Raw genomic sequence first — 14466 nt, forward strand, 5'->3', positions numbered from 1 at the left:
GGGACCAAGGGATGCTATTTCCAGTCAAATGACCCTGGATAAGGAGACCATCCGGTTACAGAGACCACATTTTGAAGGTCCCTTGAGCACTAGGTCGTCTTAAGCAGGTTTCCCGGTGTATTCACTGATCAGGTATACTTCAAAGTACATACTCTTGCATACTACGGAACGGGTGAATTGATTCATACAGAAGCATTGAAGTAGATCAAATACAAAGTCCACTTTCCTGTTGACCGTGGATCATATTATGTGATCGGAGCTCCTGCGCAATTTCGTTGTTTGTGATTTACTGCAAAACCGCTCATGTGTGACCCAAACTTTCTCGACCAGACCACTAAACAACCCGATCCCTCAGCTAAACAAAACCCGATCCGACAGTTAAACACAACCTGATCCCACAACTAAACACAACCTGATCCCACAGTTAAACTGCTCATGTGTGAGACCATAGACTATTGCTAATCAAGAATAGAGTAAGTTGGTAAAGACGGAATTGTGATGCATTTCAAATCTCCCACTTAATTTTTTTCATGTATTCTCTCTCTGGTGCATAGCGGTCAGGGCAACATCTCCATTCCTATTGCCAGCTTCTGTTAAAAAAAATTCTTAAACATGGAGAGAGTTACATTGGAGTCTTCGAAACAGTTCTACAGTTTATGAAACTTCACTCCTGAATGCCATTCTGCAGGTTATTTTAAAAATGTCCTAAACTTTTCCAGAAGTATTAAACTGCTGATGTTCATAATCCACAACATTCTGTGTATTATACTGAAGTCCTGAACGGAATTGTAGATACAAGGGAAATGGAATTCTCCTCGGAGTTCAGCAATCACAGTCCATGGCATCAAAATTACATCACCATAATCATGACAATGTGAGCCACCACCTCACAATAACATCCCAATGACTTCATGATTTCACCATGACATCACGCAAGCATCATAATGACATCACCACAAGGCACAACATCACATTGACGTCACAGTGACATCACAATGACTTCGCCGCAGATCTGTAATACACGTACTGATAATTAGGCGGGCTGCAATATTTGGAGATAAAACCCGTGGGTGGTGGGTTGGCTGTAATTCTTTAAATATTCACTGGATTGAGGGAAAGACTAATTCTTTAATTATTCACTGGTTTGAGGGAAAGACTGTAATTCTTTTATTCTTTTAATCTCTGCAACAATAATGTCTTTTTTTACCATTGAGGAGGGAGAAATGACCCTTTTATGAAACATTCCTGACTGAATTGCATGGTGTTGCAAGGGAGCGATACACACACATGTAAGATGAGGTACTAGTTTGCTTTCATGTTTTGATAACCATGTATCTGTGTGTTAGTGTTTGGGAATGATCACGCTTTGATATTCTGTGTGCATGCGTGCAATCGTGTGTATGCGCATATCTGTGTGCATGCGTGCAATTTTCGTGTATGTGCATATCTGTGTGCATGCATGCAATTTTGTGTATGCGCATATCTGTGTGCCTGTCTCTCTTGACGTCTGTATGTATGCGCATATGTATAGCTGCTAAACGACAAACAGGGACTTCTTTCTCAGATGGCGACGTCACATGACAATCATCTCCTACTCATTGATAACAAGGTAAAGTTCTGGAGACAATCATGCTGCAGCTACTGGCAATCATTGCAGCTGGTAGTGCCACCTCGTTGCTGTGATGCCATTGCTGCTGGTGTTGATGGGGGTGATAGTGCACAACTATTGGGCCCCGAAGAACTGAGTGCTGATGAACTAGAATATCACCTAGCTCTGCATACTAATATATCCATGGTGATCCACTGCGCATAGTTTGTAGTACATTGTACAAAAAATACGAGCAGCGAAGCTTACAAGGTTGACCCCCCCTCCCTCTCCCTCCCCCCCCCCCCCTCCCTCTCCCTCCCCCCCCCCTCCCTCTCCCTCCCCCCCCCCCTCCCTCTCCCTCCCCCCCCCCCAGTTCTCCTGCAACCAACACTACTGTATTGGTGTTAGTAGTGATGGTGTTGCTGCTGCTGGTGATGCTGCTGGTGCTGGTGCTGCTGCTGCTGCTGGTGATGCTGCTGCTGCTGCTGGTGATGCTGCTGCTGCTGCTGGTGATGCTGCTGCTGGTGATGCTGCTGCTGCTGCTGGTGATGCTGCTGGTGCTGGTGCTGCTGCTGCTGCTGGTGGTGATGCTGCTGGTGCTGCTGCTGGTGCTGGTGCTGCTGCTGCTGCTGGTGATGCTGGTGATGCTGCTGGTGCTGGTGCTGCTGCTGGTGATGCTGCTGGTGCTGCTGGTGCTGCTGGTGATGCTGCTGGTGCTGGTGCTGGTGCTGCTGCTGCTGCTGATGGTGCTGGTGATGCTGCTGGTGCTGCTGGTGATGCTGTTGCTGCTGCTGCTGATGCTGTTGCTGCTGCTGCTAGTGCTGGTGCTGGTGCTGGTGCTGCTGCTGCTGCTGCTGCTGCTACTGCTGCTGCTGCTGCTGCTGCTGGTGGTGGTGCTGCTGCTGATGCTGCTACTGGCTGCTGCTGCTGCTGATGCTGGTGCTGCTGCTGCTGGTGGTGGTGCTGCTGCTGATGCTGCTGCTACTGCTGCTGGTGCTGGTGCTGCTGCTGTTGCTGGTGCTGGTGCTGCTACTGGTGCTGCAGGAGGCATGTCGATGGTCTAACAGAAAGGCTGACTTTGGCTATCCAAAGTTGGAGCTCAGCATCCCATTCCACTCAATGTTCCTACAATGCCCCGTCTGCTACGTAATCAAGGGTGTCAAAATGCTGATTGTGCATGTGTGACGTGTCCATCTTTACTCTCCTATGATCCCTTACAGGAAGATAAGCTGCTGAGCTGTCTCCGTGGTGATGCCAAGGATCTTCTGAAGAAGCTACAAGACGAGGAGATAGAGAGGAACCTGCGCAGGGTGTCTGAAGTCAGAGGCTACATCACATCCGTACGGGATAATCTCCTCTCAGATTACGATGATGACGATGATGATGACGATGTTGACATGACGAACACTGAGATCATCGAGAATGGTACGGTACCGAACGAAGAGAGATTCGAGCCATGATATGACCTACATCTGCTGTGCTTTCAACTTCCTTGTGGTCGTGGAGGTGATCAGGATGATGCGGTGATGTCATAGTGGGGTACTGTGGTGTCTCGGTGGAGAACTGTGATGTCATTGTGGTTTACTATGACATCGTGACATGGAGCCATGATCTCATGGATGTGAACTGTGGTGATGCTACGATTGTGAGTTGTGATGTCATGGCGAGGAACTGTGATGTCATGATAGTGAATTATGATGTCACTGTGGTGAACCATAATGTCATGGTGGTAAACTGTGATGTAATGGTGTCACACATTGGTGCATCCGCAACAGACTGTTTCTCATCCGTTTTTGACATAACAATAATACATGTATACATCATAGAGGGATAATATGTTAGGCGTGCTGTCGTGTGGCATAGAGATAATGTTAGACGTGCTGTCGTGTGGCGTAGAGATAATGTGTTAGGCATGCTGTCGTGTGGCATAGAGATATTGTGTTAGGCATGCTGTCGTGTGGCATAGAGATATTTTCCTGTCTTGAGTAAAACGCAACTTATGTAGTATATTTATAAACCTGCATAGCTGATGCTACTGTTGCAGAGTAGTATTTACATTCTACATGTAATTCTCACAAGACACCAAGACGGAGGACTCTCATCTGCACTCTAGTTCTTTTTAGATTAGACCAATGTAACTGTTCTAGTGTATTTGAAACCGATGACCTTAATGTGCAAGGATGTACGGACGCTGTTCACCATGTACTCCAGCCTAGGTGTGCATGACTGCCATGTTGCCATGACAATGTCTTGAACTGAGTTTAATGCGTAATAAGAAGCGACTGGCTCCTGCAGTCCCCTGTATATTGGCACATGTCAAGATGATTTTCGTTATTAATTATTTTGATCCATCTAACATAACTCGTTTCGTTGCATTACCTTTTGCAAAGTGTTCTCAAGACCATTACACGTTCCTTGTGAAAAAATGCGGATCTACCTTTGTAAGAGGGGTTGTCATCAGCTATATTTGCGGCAAGGGTGGTCATTTTATCCTCGCACAGCCCTTCAACAACTGCGTTTATGGTTTCTGGGGGGGGTGTTGATGGTTTGGTAGATTGTTTTCAGGCTTTGGCGGATAATGTTCAGGATTCAGACGAGTGCAGTAGACTCGCACACTGAAACTGAAGAACTTGGAGCCCAAGAACATGCAGCTTGAAATGCTAATAACGCCACAACCTAATGTTGAGAACGGTGGTGTTGCCTGTTGGTTTTCCGTCTGCTTTTCGGATACATAACAATAATAATTTAAATATATTTCACGGTTCGCGTGAGACTCGGCTGGAAGCCGAGTTTTCCGCATCCGCTGTGGGAACGCCACCACCCTCTAGGATCCAGGAGGGTAACATGGATGACCTCCCACCGTTTAGGCGCTGCATCTGCGCCTTGATCCTAGAGGGATACATAACAATCATGCATAACAATATCAATGGGTAACAAATCTGTTGATCCCCAGTTGATTAGTGGGTAACAATATCATTATCAAGATCCTGCACGAATTGTTTCCAAGAACGCACTGTAAGAACACAGTCAGTTTGCTGAAAAATAAGAATGTTCCAGGCTAACCCCTTGGAAACAAAGTTCTTGGACACGCGACTCTACTCTGCTGTCTGCTCAGGAAGTACTCATCTCACAGAATGTAGACATGAAGAGATATAATTAGCTGTAATGCACAAATGCAGTCAATAACATTCGTAGCAGTGGATACATGACGGGATGTGCCGCTACTCCGGCAGCAATGGTGGAATATGGTTATGACTTGGCAGTGGTCATGCGCTAACGTAACATTATGTCACATGGAACTCTTAAAAAAATCCCTATCCAGTATGGAGTTGTACATGACTAGTGAAGTAGAACAGTATGAGCACTGTCCGTAGATTGAGCACTGTCCGTAGATTGAGCACTGTCCGTAGATTGAGTCAATAATAATTATACCATTTACTTGAAGTACATGAGTTCACATCTAGGTATTAAGAGTGTATGCAGATAGCCCTGCAAGCATTACCATGCCGACGTACAGGAACAGCATCTCATGAACCACTACGTGGAAAATAGTAAAAGCAAAAACTAATGCAATGTGCACACACACACATATGCCGCACACACGCACACACACACACACACACACACACACACACACACACACACACACACACACACACACGCACACACATATACGCCGCGCACACACATACATACGTACGCACACACTAAAATGCTCTCTCTCTCTCTCTCTCTCTCACACACACACACACACGCAGGCACACACACACACACTCGCACGCACAAAACCACCAGCCAGTCTGTCATACATGCTCCGTTGCACTTCAGACCGTAACGTCGGAGCTGCAGGGAACTGAACACTTGCCAGAAGCTATTGTCCCCCGGATACCGAGGACGTTCTATTGTCCACCGGATGCCGAGGACATTCTCTTTTCCTGGTGACGCTTGGCAGATATGCGTCGCTGTGTTTCAAACGTCTTCTCCATTCCGTCCAATACTGAACACATAATACAATAAGGCCACATAATACAATAAGGCAATGCAAGAGAGCAGAAAGATGATGATTGTAATCCCACTGCGGGTGCCAAACAATTTTTGGGTTTGACTAGTATCCTGTGAGGGGTGGATTAAAACGTTGAATGAACTACTCAGGGGCGTCGGAAGGTATTTTAATGTGGTACGGTCAGCCACCTGAAGTACGATTTACTCGTGGGGGAGGGGTGGCTGAGACGAAACTCTTGTAAATTTTTGAGCCCAATGAGTGTATTTTATTGATTCACGGGGTACCTGGGGCAAATAGTGGTACGGTCAATACCGTAGTGACTTTAGCGTGTGCGACGCCCCTGCCACTTCCAGTACGCGTCTAGATGGCTCGCATCCTCCAAGGCACGGCACATGAATGTGAAGCCTCCACAAAACATCTTATACAACAAGAACACTGCCAAGATCTTGGTCGAGAGCCTGAAATGTGTCATTCTTCGAGTACATTATCGCATTCTTGCCCTCGAGGACACTGCACAGCAAGAAACAGACGGATACTCACAGTGTGGTGCGTAGCTAACGACAATTCTCACAGACGCTGCAGATACAGACCAAGGGCATGACATCAGAGAGAATAACACAGAGAACACTTCAGTCTTTCAGGTTATAGAACATGAACACATTTTTTAAAAGTCTTCAGCAGATAGACCACCTGAATCCCTGTTTTTTTAAGTTTACCGATGTGATTCAGGTTGTATAATTTTCTTTAAAAAATATATATACAGTCATACGTATCTCCCCGACACTCAATCTCTGCAAGGTGTGAGAGCTAGCTTCTTCCACCTTGCTATGTGGCATTAGCAGCACTCAGAGCTGGCTGGTTATACGCCATAAGCAGAGCTCGTTATATGCCACAAGCAGAGCTCGTTATATGCCATAAGCAGAGCTCGTTATGCCATAAGCAGTGCTCGTTATATGCCTTAAGCAGAGCTCGTTTGTCAAACGGATTGCAAGCAACCTTGTGAACAACACAGCATTACTATAGAAATTTGGCTCAATGCATCAGAATCCTATCTCCCAGTATTCTAGTCTTCTAGCCGCAAGAGAGCGGACGTACCCAGTGCAGCAAAACCGTTTCAAATCCAACACTAGCTATGACCAGGTGACTGGTAATAGCAATCTTACATTGTGAACGCCTCATTGTGCGAACCATATCTTCATGAGACATTCCGCGAATCGCCTGGGATGTAAGACACATAAGAAAACACACGCCATAAAAACACGCACCATAACACACACCATAAACAAACCGAATTTTCGTCACCACCAGTAAGAGGGCAAAAGCAAGTCTGTACAACTAGAAAAAATCTCTCAGCTTACGGCGGATGCTATTTAATGACAACAACCTTTCACAGTTACTTGAAGTACATGGATAACTATTACTCTCTTGGATAGCCGGAAATGAAAGATAGAAATCACAATGTCATGTACATCGCCATGAGTAGTCAAAGCAGAACAACGGTTTGGATGGAGTTGTCAGGCCTAGAACAACTGGGTGGCTATACCGATATTGAAATGAACAACCGACTATCTGCGCAGACTTGACACACTTCTCCCAAGTTCACCCACACAGCATATGTTATGTCACCTGCCCTCTCATTTGCACACAAGACACAATAGACCAAGGAAACACACAGTAGCAAATAAATAGCCAGACTAAAGTAAATGAAGGTTGCATTATTCAATAAAGAAACACTCAAACGAACACAAACACACAAACAAACACACACACACACACACACACACGCATAGTGAGCTGTTGCAAGTGAGAAAGCCCATACCTGTCCGTTGATCGAGAGAATCTGATCTCCCTTCTTCAGCTGACCTTGTCTGTGGAGGGAAAAAAACAAGTTCAGGCAGAGCAACTTTAAAAATAGCAGTAACAAAGGCAGGTTGGAGAGATGAGGATGATGGCGTGTGGTTTGAAGAAGTTCATAGCAGTAAAGGTGGGCACTATCAGGTTAATGGCTAACATTGCAGAAAGTCCCAGCAGCAGTGACAGCAGGAAGATTACATGTAGGACACACAGTAGAGGGTAGGGGCGGATCCAGGAAGGGTTCCAGGGGTTCCGCGGAAACTCCTACTTCAAGTAAATTTCGCAAATGAGCAACTGGCAACCATATGCGTGTCCATGTACATGTAGCTATTCAGTTTTGACTATACTGGAACACTCCCTGTAGAGATCCCTGGATCCGCAGCTGGAGGTAAGTGACCAGGAGAGCGGTGTGGCAGGGAGGTATATTTCGAAGATATAGTACACGACTAATCAACATTCCAACAGAACAACATCGGTGATACTTGATGACTGCGCTAAGCAGCCGCAGCTACAGCAGTTTTAGCAGTGACAGCCGCAACAGCAACACCAAAGCAGCAGTGACATCAGCATCAACAGCAGCAACAACAGTGACACCAGGAATAGGAAGAGTAATGGAGGCCGTAATGGCAACCAATGGGTCAACACACTAACACTAGTATCACAAACTGCAGCAGTAGTGTCAGAAGCAACATTAGGATACAATGTTAAGATCTGTTGATGTGGACAAAAAATCGGCCTCACACCCAGCTCACCTAGCAGCCACTCCACCAGGGAGTATTCTTGACACATAGATCGGCATTCCCACCGCATTTCCACCCATGATGTTAAAACCATAGCCGCTGTCGCCACGCTTGATATCCACTATGCGCGGCTCTGCATAACCTGTTGCCGTGGCGTAAGCTGCCGTGGTTACCTGGTTGTGGACACGAACAGCAAGAAGACAATCATCATCATTATCAAAACATTCACTAGCTTGAGGGAATGAAAAAGGGAAAAGTCTGAAGAAATAATTGACTGTCACCACCAAGACTCGAACCAGGGACCCTCGCCTCAGGCCAGCGATGCTCGGAGAATTTTCAACCCGGGTCGAGTGCCACCCTGTTTGAAAGTCTGTACGGTGGAAAAAAATATCGGGTGGTGCTTACATGAAAAGGGGGAGTCAATTACGGATAACTGCTGATAAAAGTCCATTTTTTTCTAGAAAAGCTAGTCACATGAATAATTTTGCGGCAAAATTGTATGTGCAATACAGTGCAATCTAGGCAGGAAATACACACAAAAGTCCAGTAACACGCTTTCTAGTTGTCTAACAGGGTTGAAATTTGAATTGTGATGCATCATTTAAATGCTTCAGTCAAAATCTGTATTCATTGCGGGTTAAAACTTGACCCGGGTGAAATTAAACCCAGGGTGCAATCTCTGATGTGCACATACAACCAGAGTCTAAGAGCCACTTGAAGCGGGAACAGGTTTGAAAATGAGGGCCGTGAAAAACAACATGGTAACGATCAGTGGCATAGAAACAAACATACCATTTCTACGGTTTGGTCCGGATACATTCTCTGGTTAGCGGCCACGTGGTCATTCACCTTGCAGTAGGTCTGTACGGTGGGAATAATGCAACACATACACACACACACACACACACACACACACACACACACACACACACACACATACTCCTGCCCATCGCTGAAGGGGTGATAGCGAACAAGCTATGTTAGACATAGCAACTTGTGCTGGGATTACACCATTCAACAGCTTGCAAGGCTGATGAATTGATTGCCACAAATGTTAGCCTGGTCTACACCACACAGCTGATTTAAGTGACTTTTTCTGGCCAGTTAGTCCCTTCTTTTCATGTTTCATATCTTTTTCTCCCACCGCTTTAGGAGCTGCATCTGTGCCTTCATCTGTGAGGGCGATGGCATCCCAGCGGAATTCGGTCCTCCAGCCGAGTCTCACGCGAAACGTGATATTATATAATTCTATATAATTATTATATTTTCACAAACACACACACACACACACACACACACTCACACACGCGCGCACGCACGAACACACACACACACACTACCACATCGCAACCCGCACACAGACACCACCATTACACAGCAGTACAGTACAGCTGTCCATAACTTGTTCTGAGGAGCACACTGGCTGAATTCCGCAATACTTACATCGACAAGTTTTCCGTCCACAGCTCTTTGCAAGATTGTGTTCAGTGCCTTGAAGTTCTTGCCTGAGCACCGACAAACAGACAGGACAATGATTGAGAGAGGGGGAGGCAGAAACAAGCGTAGAGGGGATGCAACTCGCAATCGTGGTTATGGCTTTGACCTGCTGACCCGAAGCATTTCACAGGTAAGCGATGTCATATTATGCTAGTGCGAAGAATTCGGCTCCTTCCCAAGCACGGCACAGGTAATTGATGGTGTAAATGCTGGTGTGTAGAAATTGGCCCTCTGTTAACCGGTACCGCAAAGGTCAGCCCAGGGTCAAAGTACACACGATCTCGTAAATTCAAGGTCGACCGTGTCGTCACTTTAAAAGCTACACTCCCTCTCTCTCTCTGGACTCAACCAACTACAATGACGTAATGCATACATTCCCGCTCTGTGTCTGTGTGTGTGTGGGGGGGGGGGGGGGGGGGGGAGACCACAGGATGTATTGTCTTCGCAACAGTATTTAGTAAAGCAATAAATAGAACTCTGCCGTCATGTTGAATGACATACGTCTAGCTATGTGGCGCTTGCGCAGAACATTATTCAGGATCTCGACCGGTTTTCTAGAATTTATTTTGGTAAGTTCAGAAGCACTGCAAAATCATCACTGTCAGGCTGTGTAATCGACACATTCGACGTGCTCCGGACACGTCTCTGCATAGATGTGCCCGTCTCTGCATAGATGTGCCCGTCTCTGCATACATGTGCCCGTCTCTGCATAGATGTGCCCGTCTCGGTATAGATGTGCCCGTCTCTGCATAGATGTGCCCGTCTCTGCATAGATGTGCCCGTCTCTGCATAGATGTGCCTGTCTCGGTATAGATATGCCCGTGACTGACTCTGACTGCTTTATGGGGTGTCTTGGCCCTACATGTAGTGGCAGCCATGCATTAGTAGTGGTTAGTAGTAGTTAATGTGTGTGTGTGTGTGTGTGTGTGTGTGTGTGTGTGTGTGTGTGTGTGTGTGTTTGTCCGGTGCTTACGATCTGCTGCTGGATTTAAACGGCACAATCGCGAGCGTGGCAAGCGACAAACAGGGAGGGAGCGTCTTGAGTTCAAGTTTCGCTGTGCGTGCGGCGAGAGATACCGCAGACAGCAGGATCTACAGTGGCATGAGGCCGGATGTTCTGCCGCGACGCCGTCATGCTACCCCTTTGTTCCCCTCCTCATGAGGGCAGCTTAGCCGTTTAACGGCAGCTGCTTGTCAAGGTCAATGTGTGTGTGTGTGTGTGTGTGTGTGTGTGTGTGTGTGTGTGTGTGTGTGTGTGTGTGTGTGTGTGTGTGTGTGTGTGTGTGTGTGTGTGTGTGTGTGTGTGTGTGTGTGTGTGTGTGTGTGTGTGTGTGTGTGTGTGTGTGTGTGTGTGTGTGTGTGTGTGTGTGTGTGTGTGTGTGTGTGTGTGTGTGTGTGTGTGTGTGTGTGTGTGTGTGTGTGTGTGTGTGTGTGTGTGTGTGTGTGTGTGTGTGTGTGTGTGTGTGTGTGTGTGTGTGTGTGTGTGTGTGTGTGTGTGTGTGTGTGTGTGTGTGTGTGTGTGTGTGTGTGTGTGTGTGTGTGTGTGTGTGTGTGTGTGTGTGTGTGTGTGTGTGTGTGTGTGTGTGTGTGTGTGTGTGTGTGTGTGTGTGTGTGTGTGTGTGTGTGTGTGTGTGTGTGTGTGTGTGTGTGTGTGTGTGTGTGTGTGTGTGTGTGTGTGTGTGTGTGTGTGTGTGTGTGTGTGTGTGTGTGTGTGTGTGTGTGTGTGTGTGTGTGTGTGTGTGTGTGTGTGAGTAGTGAGTAACAAAAAGTGTTTACCTTCCGATCCATTGGAGCGTTTCTGCAGTAGCTCTTGAAGCCTGGCCACATCTGCCCAGGCCCATATGGAGACAGAGAAACACAGAGAGTGAGAAAGAAAGAGAGAGAGAGAGAGAGAGAGAGAGAGAGAGAGAGAGAGAGAGAGATAGATAGATAGATAGATAGAGAGAGAGAGAGAGAGAGAGAATGAGAGAGAGAAAGAGGGAGAAAGAGGGAGAAAGAGAGAGAGACCCCTCATGAAGCCCTTTTGCCGGCCATGAATGAGAGGACTTGGTCACAAACCACAACGAATCTACCTACACAAGCCGTGTTCCATTGTGTTCCATTGTCTACAAAAGTACACGCACACAACCATAACCTGTAGCGATATACAGTATAGACTATAGTGATTCAGTGAATGATCTGTGTATGCGTGGAATAGTGCGGCTAATGTGATTGTGTCGCAGCATTTCGGAATATGCCGCAGATTTCGGGCAAAGCAAAGGGGAAGAAGACATTCACTGATACATTAGTACATGATATCATCGATCTTCCACACTATGAATACAGCCTACAAACTGTTATATGCCGGATGATTATACATACCACAGTTCACAAGGCTGCTTTCAGGCTTTCACACAACTCTTACCTGATCGAAGATCGCTTGATGGCGATGAATCTGCCATGATAATCCTTAGTTCGTACTTGACACGCTAAACGACGGTGTGCTACGCACTGCACCGCTCAATGAAGCGATCTGTTCTCTGCCGGTGTCCGTCTTGCCTCGTCCTCGTCAGCCACAAACAATAATGATACTCCACGCAGGCGTAGATTGACCGACACTCGCTCCAGCTCTGACACAAAGTAAGAAGGGTGAATGTTTTCAAAATCGTGTTTTCAAGAAATTTGCTTTGTTGCGTGTCAGACCTTTGGCGATGTCTTGTCCGCAGATCTGGCAACCACACTGACTTGCACTAGTATATCAGGTATATTGCACTTAGCACTGGCAAGCGCCGCACCTGTACGGTATCCCGGCGTTGCGCTAAACTGCACTTCTGTCCTGTAGAGACAGACTCACACAGTCACAGGCAGACACCACCACTGGCACTACCGGTACTGCATCAGATGTAGATCTACACTAGGCACTACACGGACTCGGTGGATCTACACCGGCCCTAACCGGGAGTAACCCCATCATTCTCACTCACAGAACGTGTGACGTCATAACCCTACATGTAGTGCTAGACGGTAGTAGACCTAGACCCCCGGCCCATGGCCTGAATGCTACTCGGACTCGGAGGAGCACTCGTTCTCCGTGTAGTGGTCTGCCACGTACATTTGTAGACCCTGGACTGGAGGTAGACAGCCGACATCTGCTAACACTGACAGGAACCTAGGACTAGTCTGTGGACATGTCGTCTGTACCAGCCAAAAGAAAGATAAACATGATTTTCTCAGTCTTGGTTATGAGAAAACCAGGTGACCCCTCTCCATGTTTTTTTCTTTTTTTCTTTCTTTTTTTCAGGAATCCGGCCACAACGCAATAAATGTTCATGTTTGTGCTTCGCCTTTCCCGTAAAAGAGGCCTTTTAGGCTTTTATCTCTTCGACCACTCCCCGTCCTGACTCAAACCGAGTGTCATAACAACGTTTTCTTACCAATTCTGTAGATCAAGCGGGTACATGCCCAGGGACGTTTGCGTTCATGGCTAGCCAATAGTAGATTTACTTTCGGTTTGCTCGCTAAGGTTGCGGTCACATGACGATAAAAACATCCGAGAAATGTTGCACAATCCGCTTTTCTCACGGATTTCCTCTCTCCTGGCTGAGAAGTGCAAGGAGCCACACGTACACGCGCAGGTTATCTCCTTGCTGCGTTGCCGCCTTGGGTTTGCCCTCAGGGTTTGTTGTGGTGCCATGTGCCTGCTTGGCTAGCCCTTGGCGGATTATGCCGGCATAATATTTGGCATAATCTTGGGATTTCGTCAAAAAATTATGCTCCGGCATAATATACGGAATCCAACGTGTAAGATCGGCATAATCTTTTGGTTTAGACAAAAATTATGCTTAGGGGCATAATACAGCTTTGTCAGAAAGCCTGCAGATGTTTTTTTTTTTTTAGATACTGTACCCCAGTTACGACTCCTTGTCATAGCCCTTGGCGGATTATGCCGCCATAATATTTGGCATAATCTTGGGAATAAGCAGGACGAGCTGAAGCGACATGTGGACTACTTTATTAACAATGTAAGCGATGGAGACGATGCAAGAAACAACCTAAAGGGTAAGGAAAAAATACATGTAAGAAGAAAAAGGCAATGGAAAAAAAGATGATTCGAACAAGTTTTCGTACAACACTCTTCAGGAATCACCGTTGTACTAAAGAACAAAATGAGAACAAAGGAAATAATATAGCAATCAAGGTAGGGTGACACGATACAATGACAGCACTGGAATATCGAGGTGCGATTTCTCACAAAAGTGTGCAGAAAACAAGGGTATACAAGTAAGAACTAAGCGTGACAAGTGTGTATCAGCAAAAAAAGCAAAAAAGTGAGGACGAATGATAATAATAACAATAATAACAAGAAGGTGACAAAACACATTTAGGCACAAGTGGCAACGTTGCCACACTACACAAAAGAACATTATTTGAACAATTTTAGGGTAATGAAGCTGAAGACACCACTGCAGCTGTACTTATGGTTGATAAATATGGTGGTAAAGACACACCTGGCAATATGGCGGTAAACACACGCCTGCCCACACACGCTCTCTAGGCTGCAAAGTTCTGGCACAGAGCTCTCCTTCTCACCACAACCACCATCAGTTCGCGCCTGGCGCCTGGTCGATGCATGGCTGGCGGTATCCGGCATAGCAGGCTGGTACATCAAGTAGCGCATGGCACATAGATGATGACACAGCAACGACATAGCTCGATTGCGACGTACGTTTCGTCCCCGCTGGACTCATCAGGCAATCTTCTTCTTGGATGTCTTATATATCTTCATAATTTTAGGGTAATAACAC

General features: G+C 46.4%; 2 protein-coding genes across 2 annotated transcripts; one reads left to right on the plus strand and one right to left on the minus strand.

Annotated features, from left to right (window-relative positions):
- Nucleotides 1–1452: 1452 nt before the first annotated feature.
- LOC135812804 (dynein regulatory complex subunit 3-like) lies at nt 1453–3870 on the plus strand. The gene is made up of 2 exons (XM_065326019.1): nt 1453–1609; nt 2809–3870. The coding sequence occupies exons 1-2, from the start codon at nt 1565–1567 to the stop codon at nt 3046–3048; spliced, it is 285 nt and encodes a 94-aa protein (XP_065182091.1). The 5' UTR covers nt 1453–1564; the 3' UTR covers nt 3049–3870.
- Nucleotides 3871–4997: 1127 nt separating this feature from the next.
- LOC135812338 (protein lin-7 homolog C-like) lies at nt 4998–12389 on the minus strand. The gene is made up of 9 exons (XM_065325717.1): nt 12087–12389; nt 11459–11509; nt 9629–9690; nt 8978–9046; nt 8198–8358; nt 7411–7459; nt 6755–6809; nt 6132–6167; nt 4998–5585 (listed from the first exon to the last, which is right to left on the minus strand). The coding sequence occupies exons 1-9, from the start codon at nt 12121–12123 to the stop codon at nt 5488–5490; spliced, it is 618 nt and encodes a 205-aa protein (XP_065181789.1). The 5' UTR covers nt 12124–12389; the 3' UTR covers nt 4998–5487.
- Nucleotides 12390–14466: the final 2077 nt, after the last annotated feature.

Source organism: Sycon ciliatum, chromosome 3 (genome assembly GCF_964019385.1).
Source record: "Sycon ciliatum chromosome 3, ocSycCili1.1, whole genome shotgun sequence".
Lineage (NCBI taxonomy): Eukaryota > Metazoa > Porifera > Calcarea > Leucosolenida > Sycettidae > Sycon > Sycon ciliatum.

What these genes read in the sequence shown, in the direction of transcription:
- LOC135812338 (XM_065325717.1), bottom strand. Translation starts at nt 12,123, where the DNA reads ATGGCAGATTCATCGCCATCAAGCGATCTTCGATCAG. An exon ending in ACGCTCCAATGGATCGGAAG is followed by an intron (nt 9,691 to 11,458) that starts GTAAACACTTTT and finishes GTCGGTGCTCAG; the next exon opens with GCAAGAACTTCAAGGCACTG. An exon ending in CACAATGAGGCGTTCACAAT is followed by an intron (nt 6,168 to 6,754) that starts GTAAGATTGCTA and finishes CTGTATCTGCAG; the next exon opens with CGTCTGTGAGAATTGTCGTT.
- LOC135812804 (XM_065326019.1), top strand. Translation starts at nt 1,565, where the DNA reads ATGGCGACGTCACATGACAATCATCTCCTACTCATTGATAACAAG. An exon ending in TCCTACTCATTGATAACAAG is followed by an intron (nt 1,610 to 2,808) that starts GTAAAGTTCTGG and finishes GATCCCTTACAG; the next exon opens with GAAGATAAGCTGCTGAGCTG.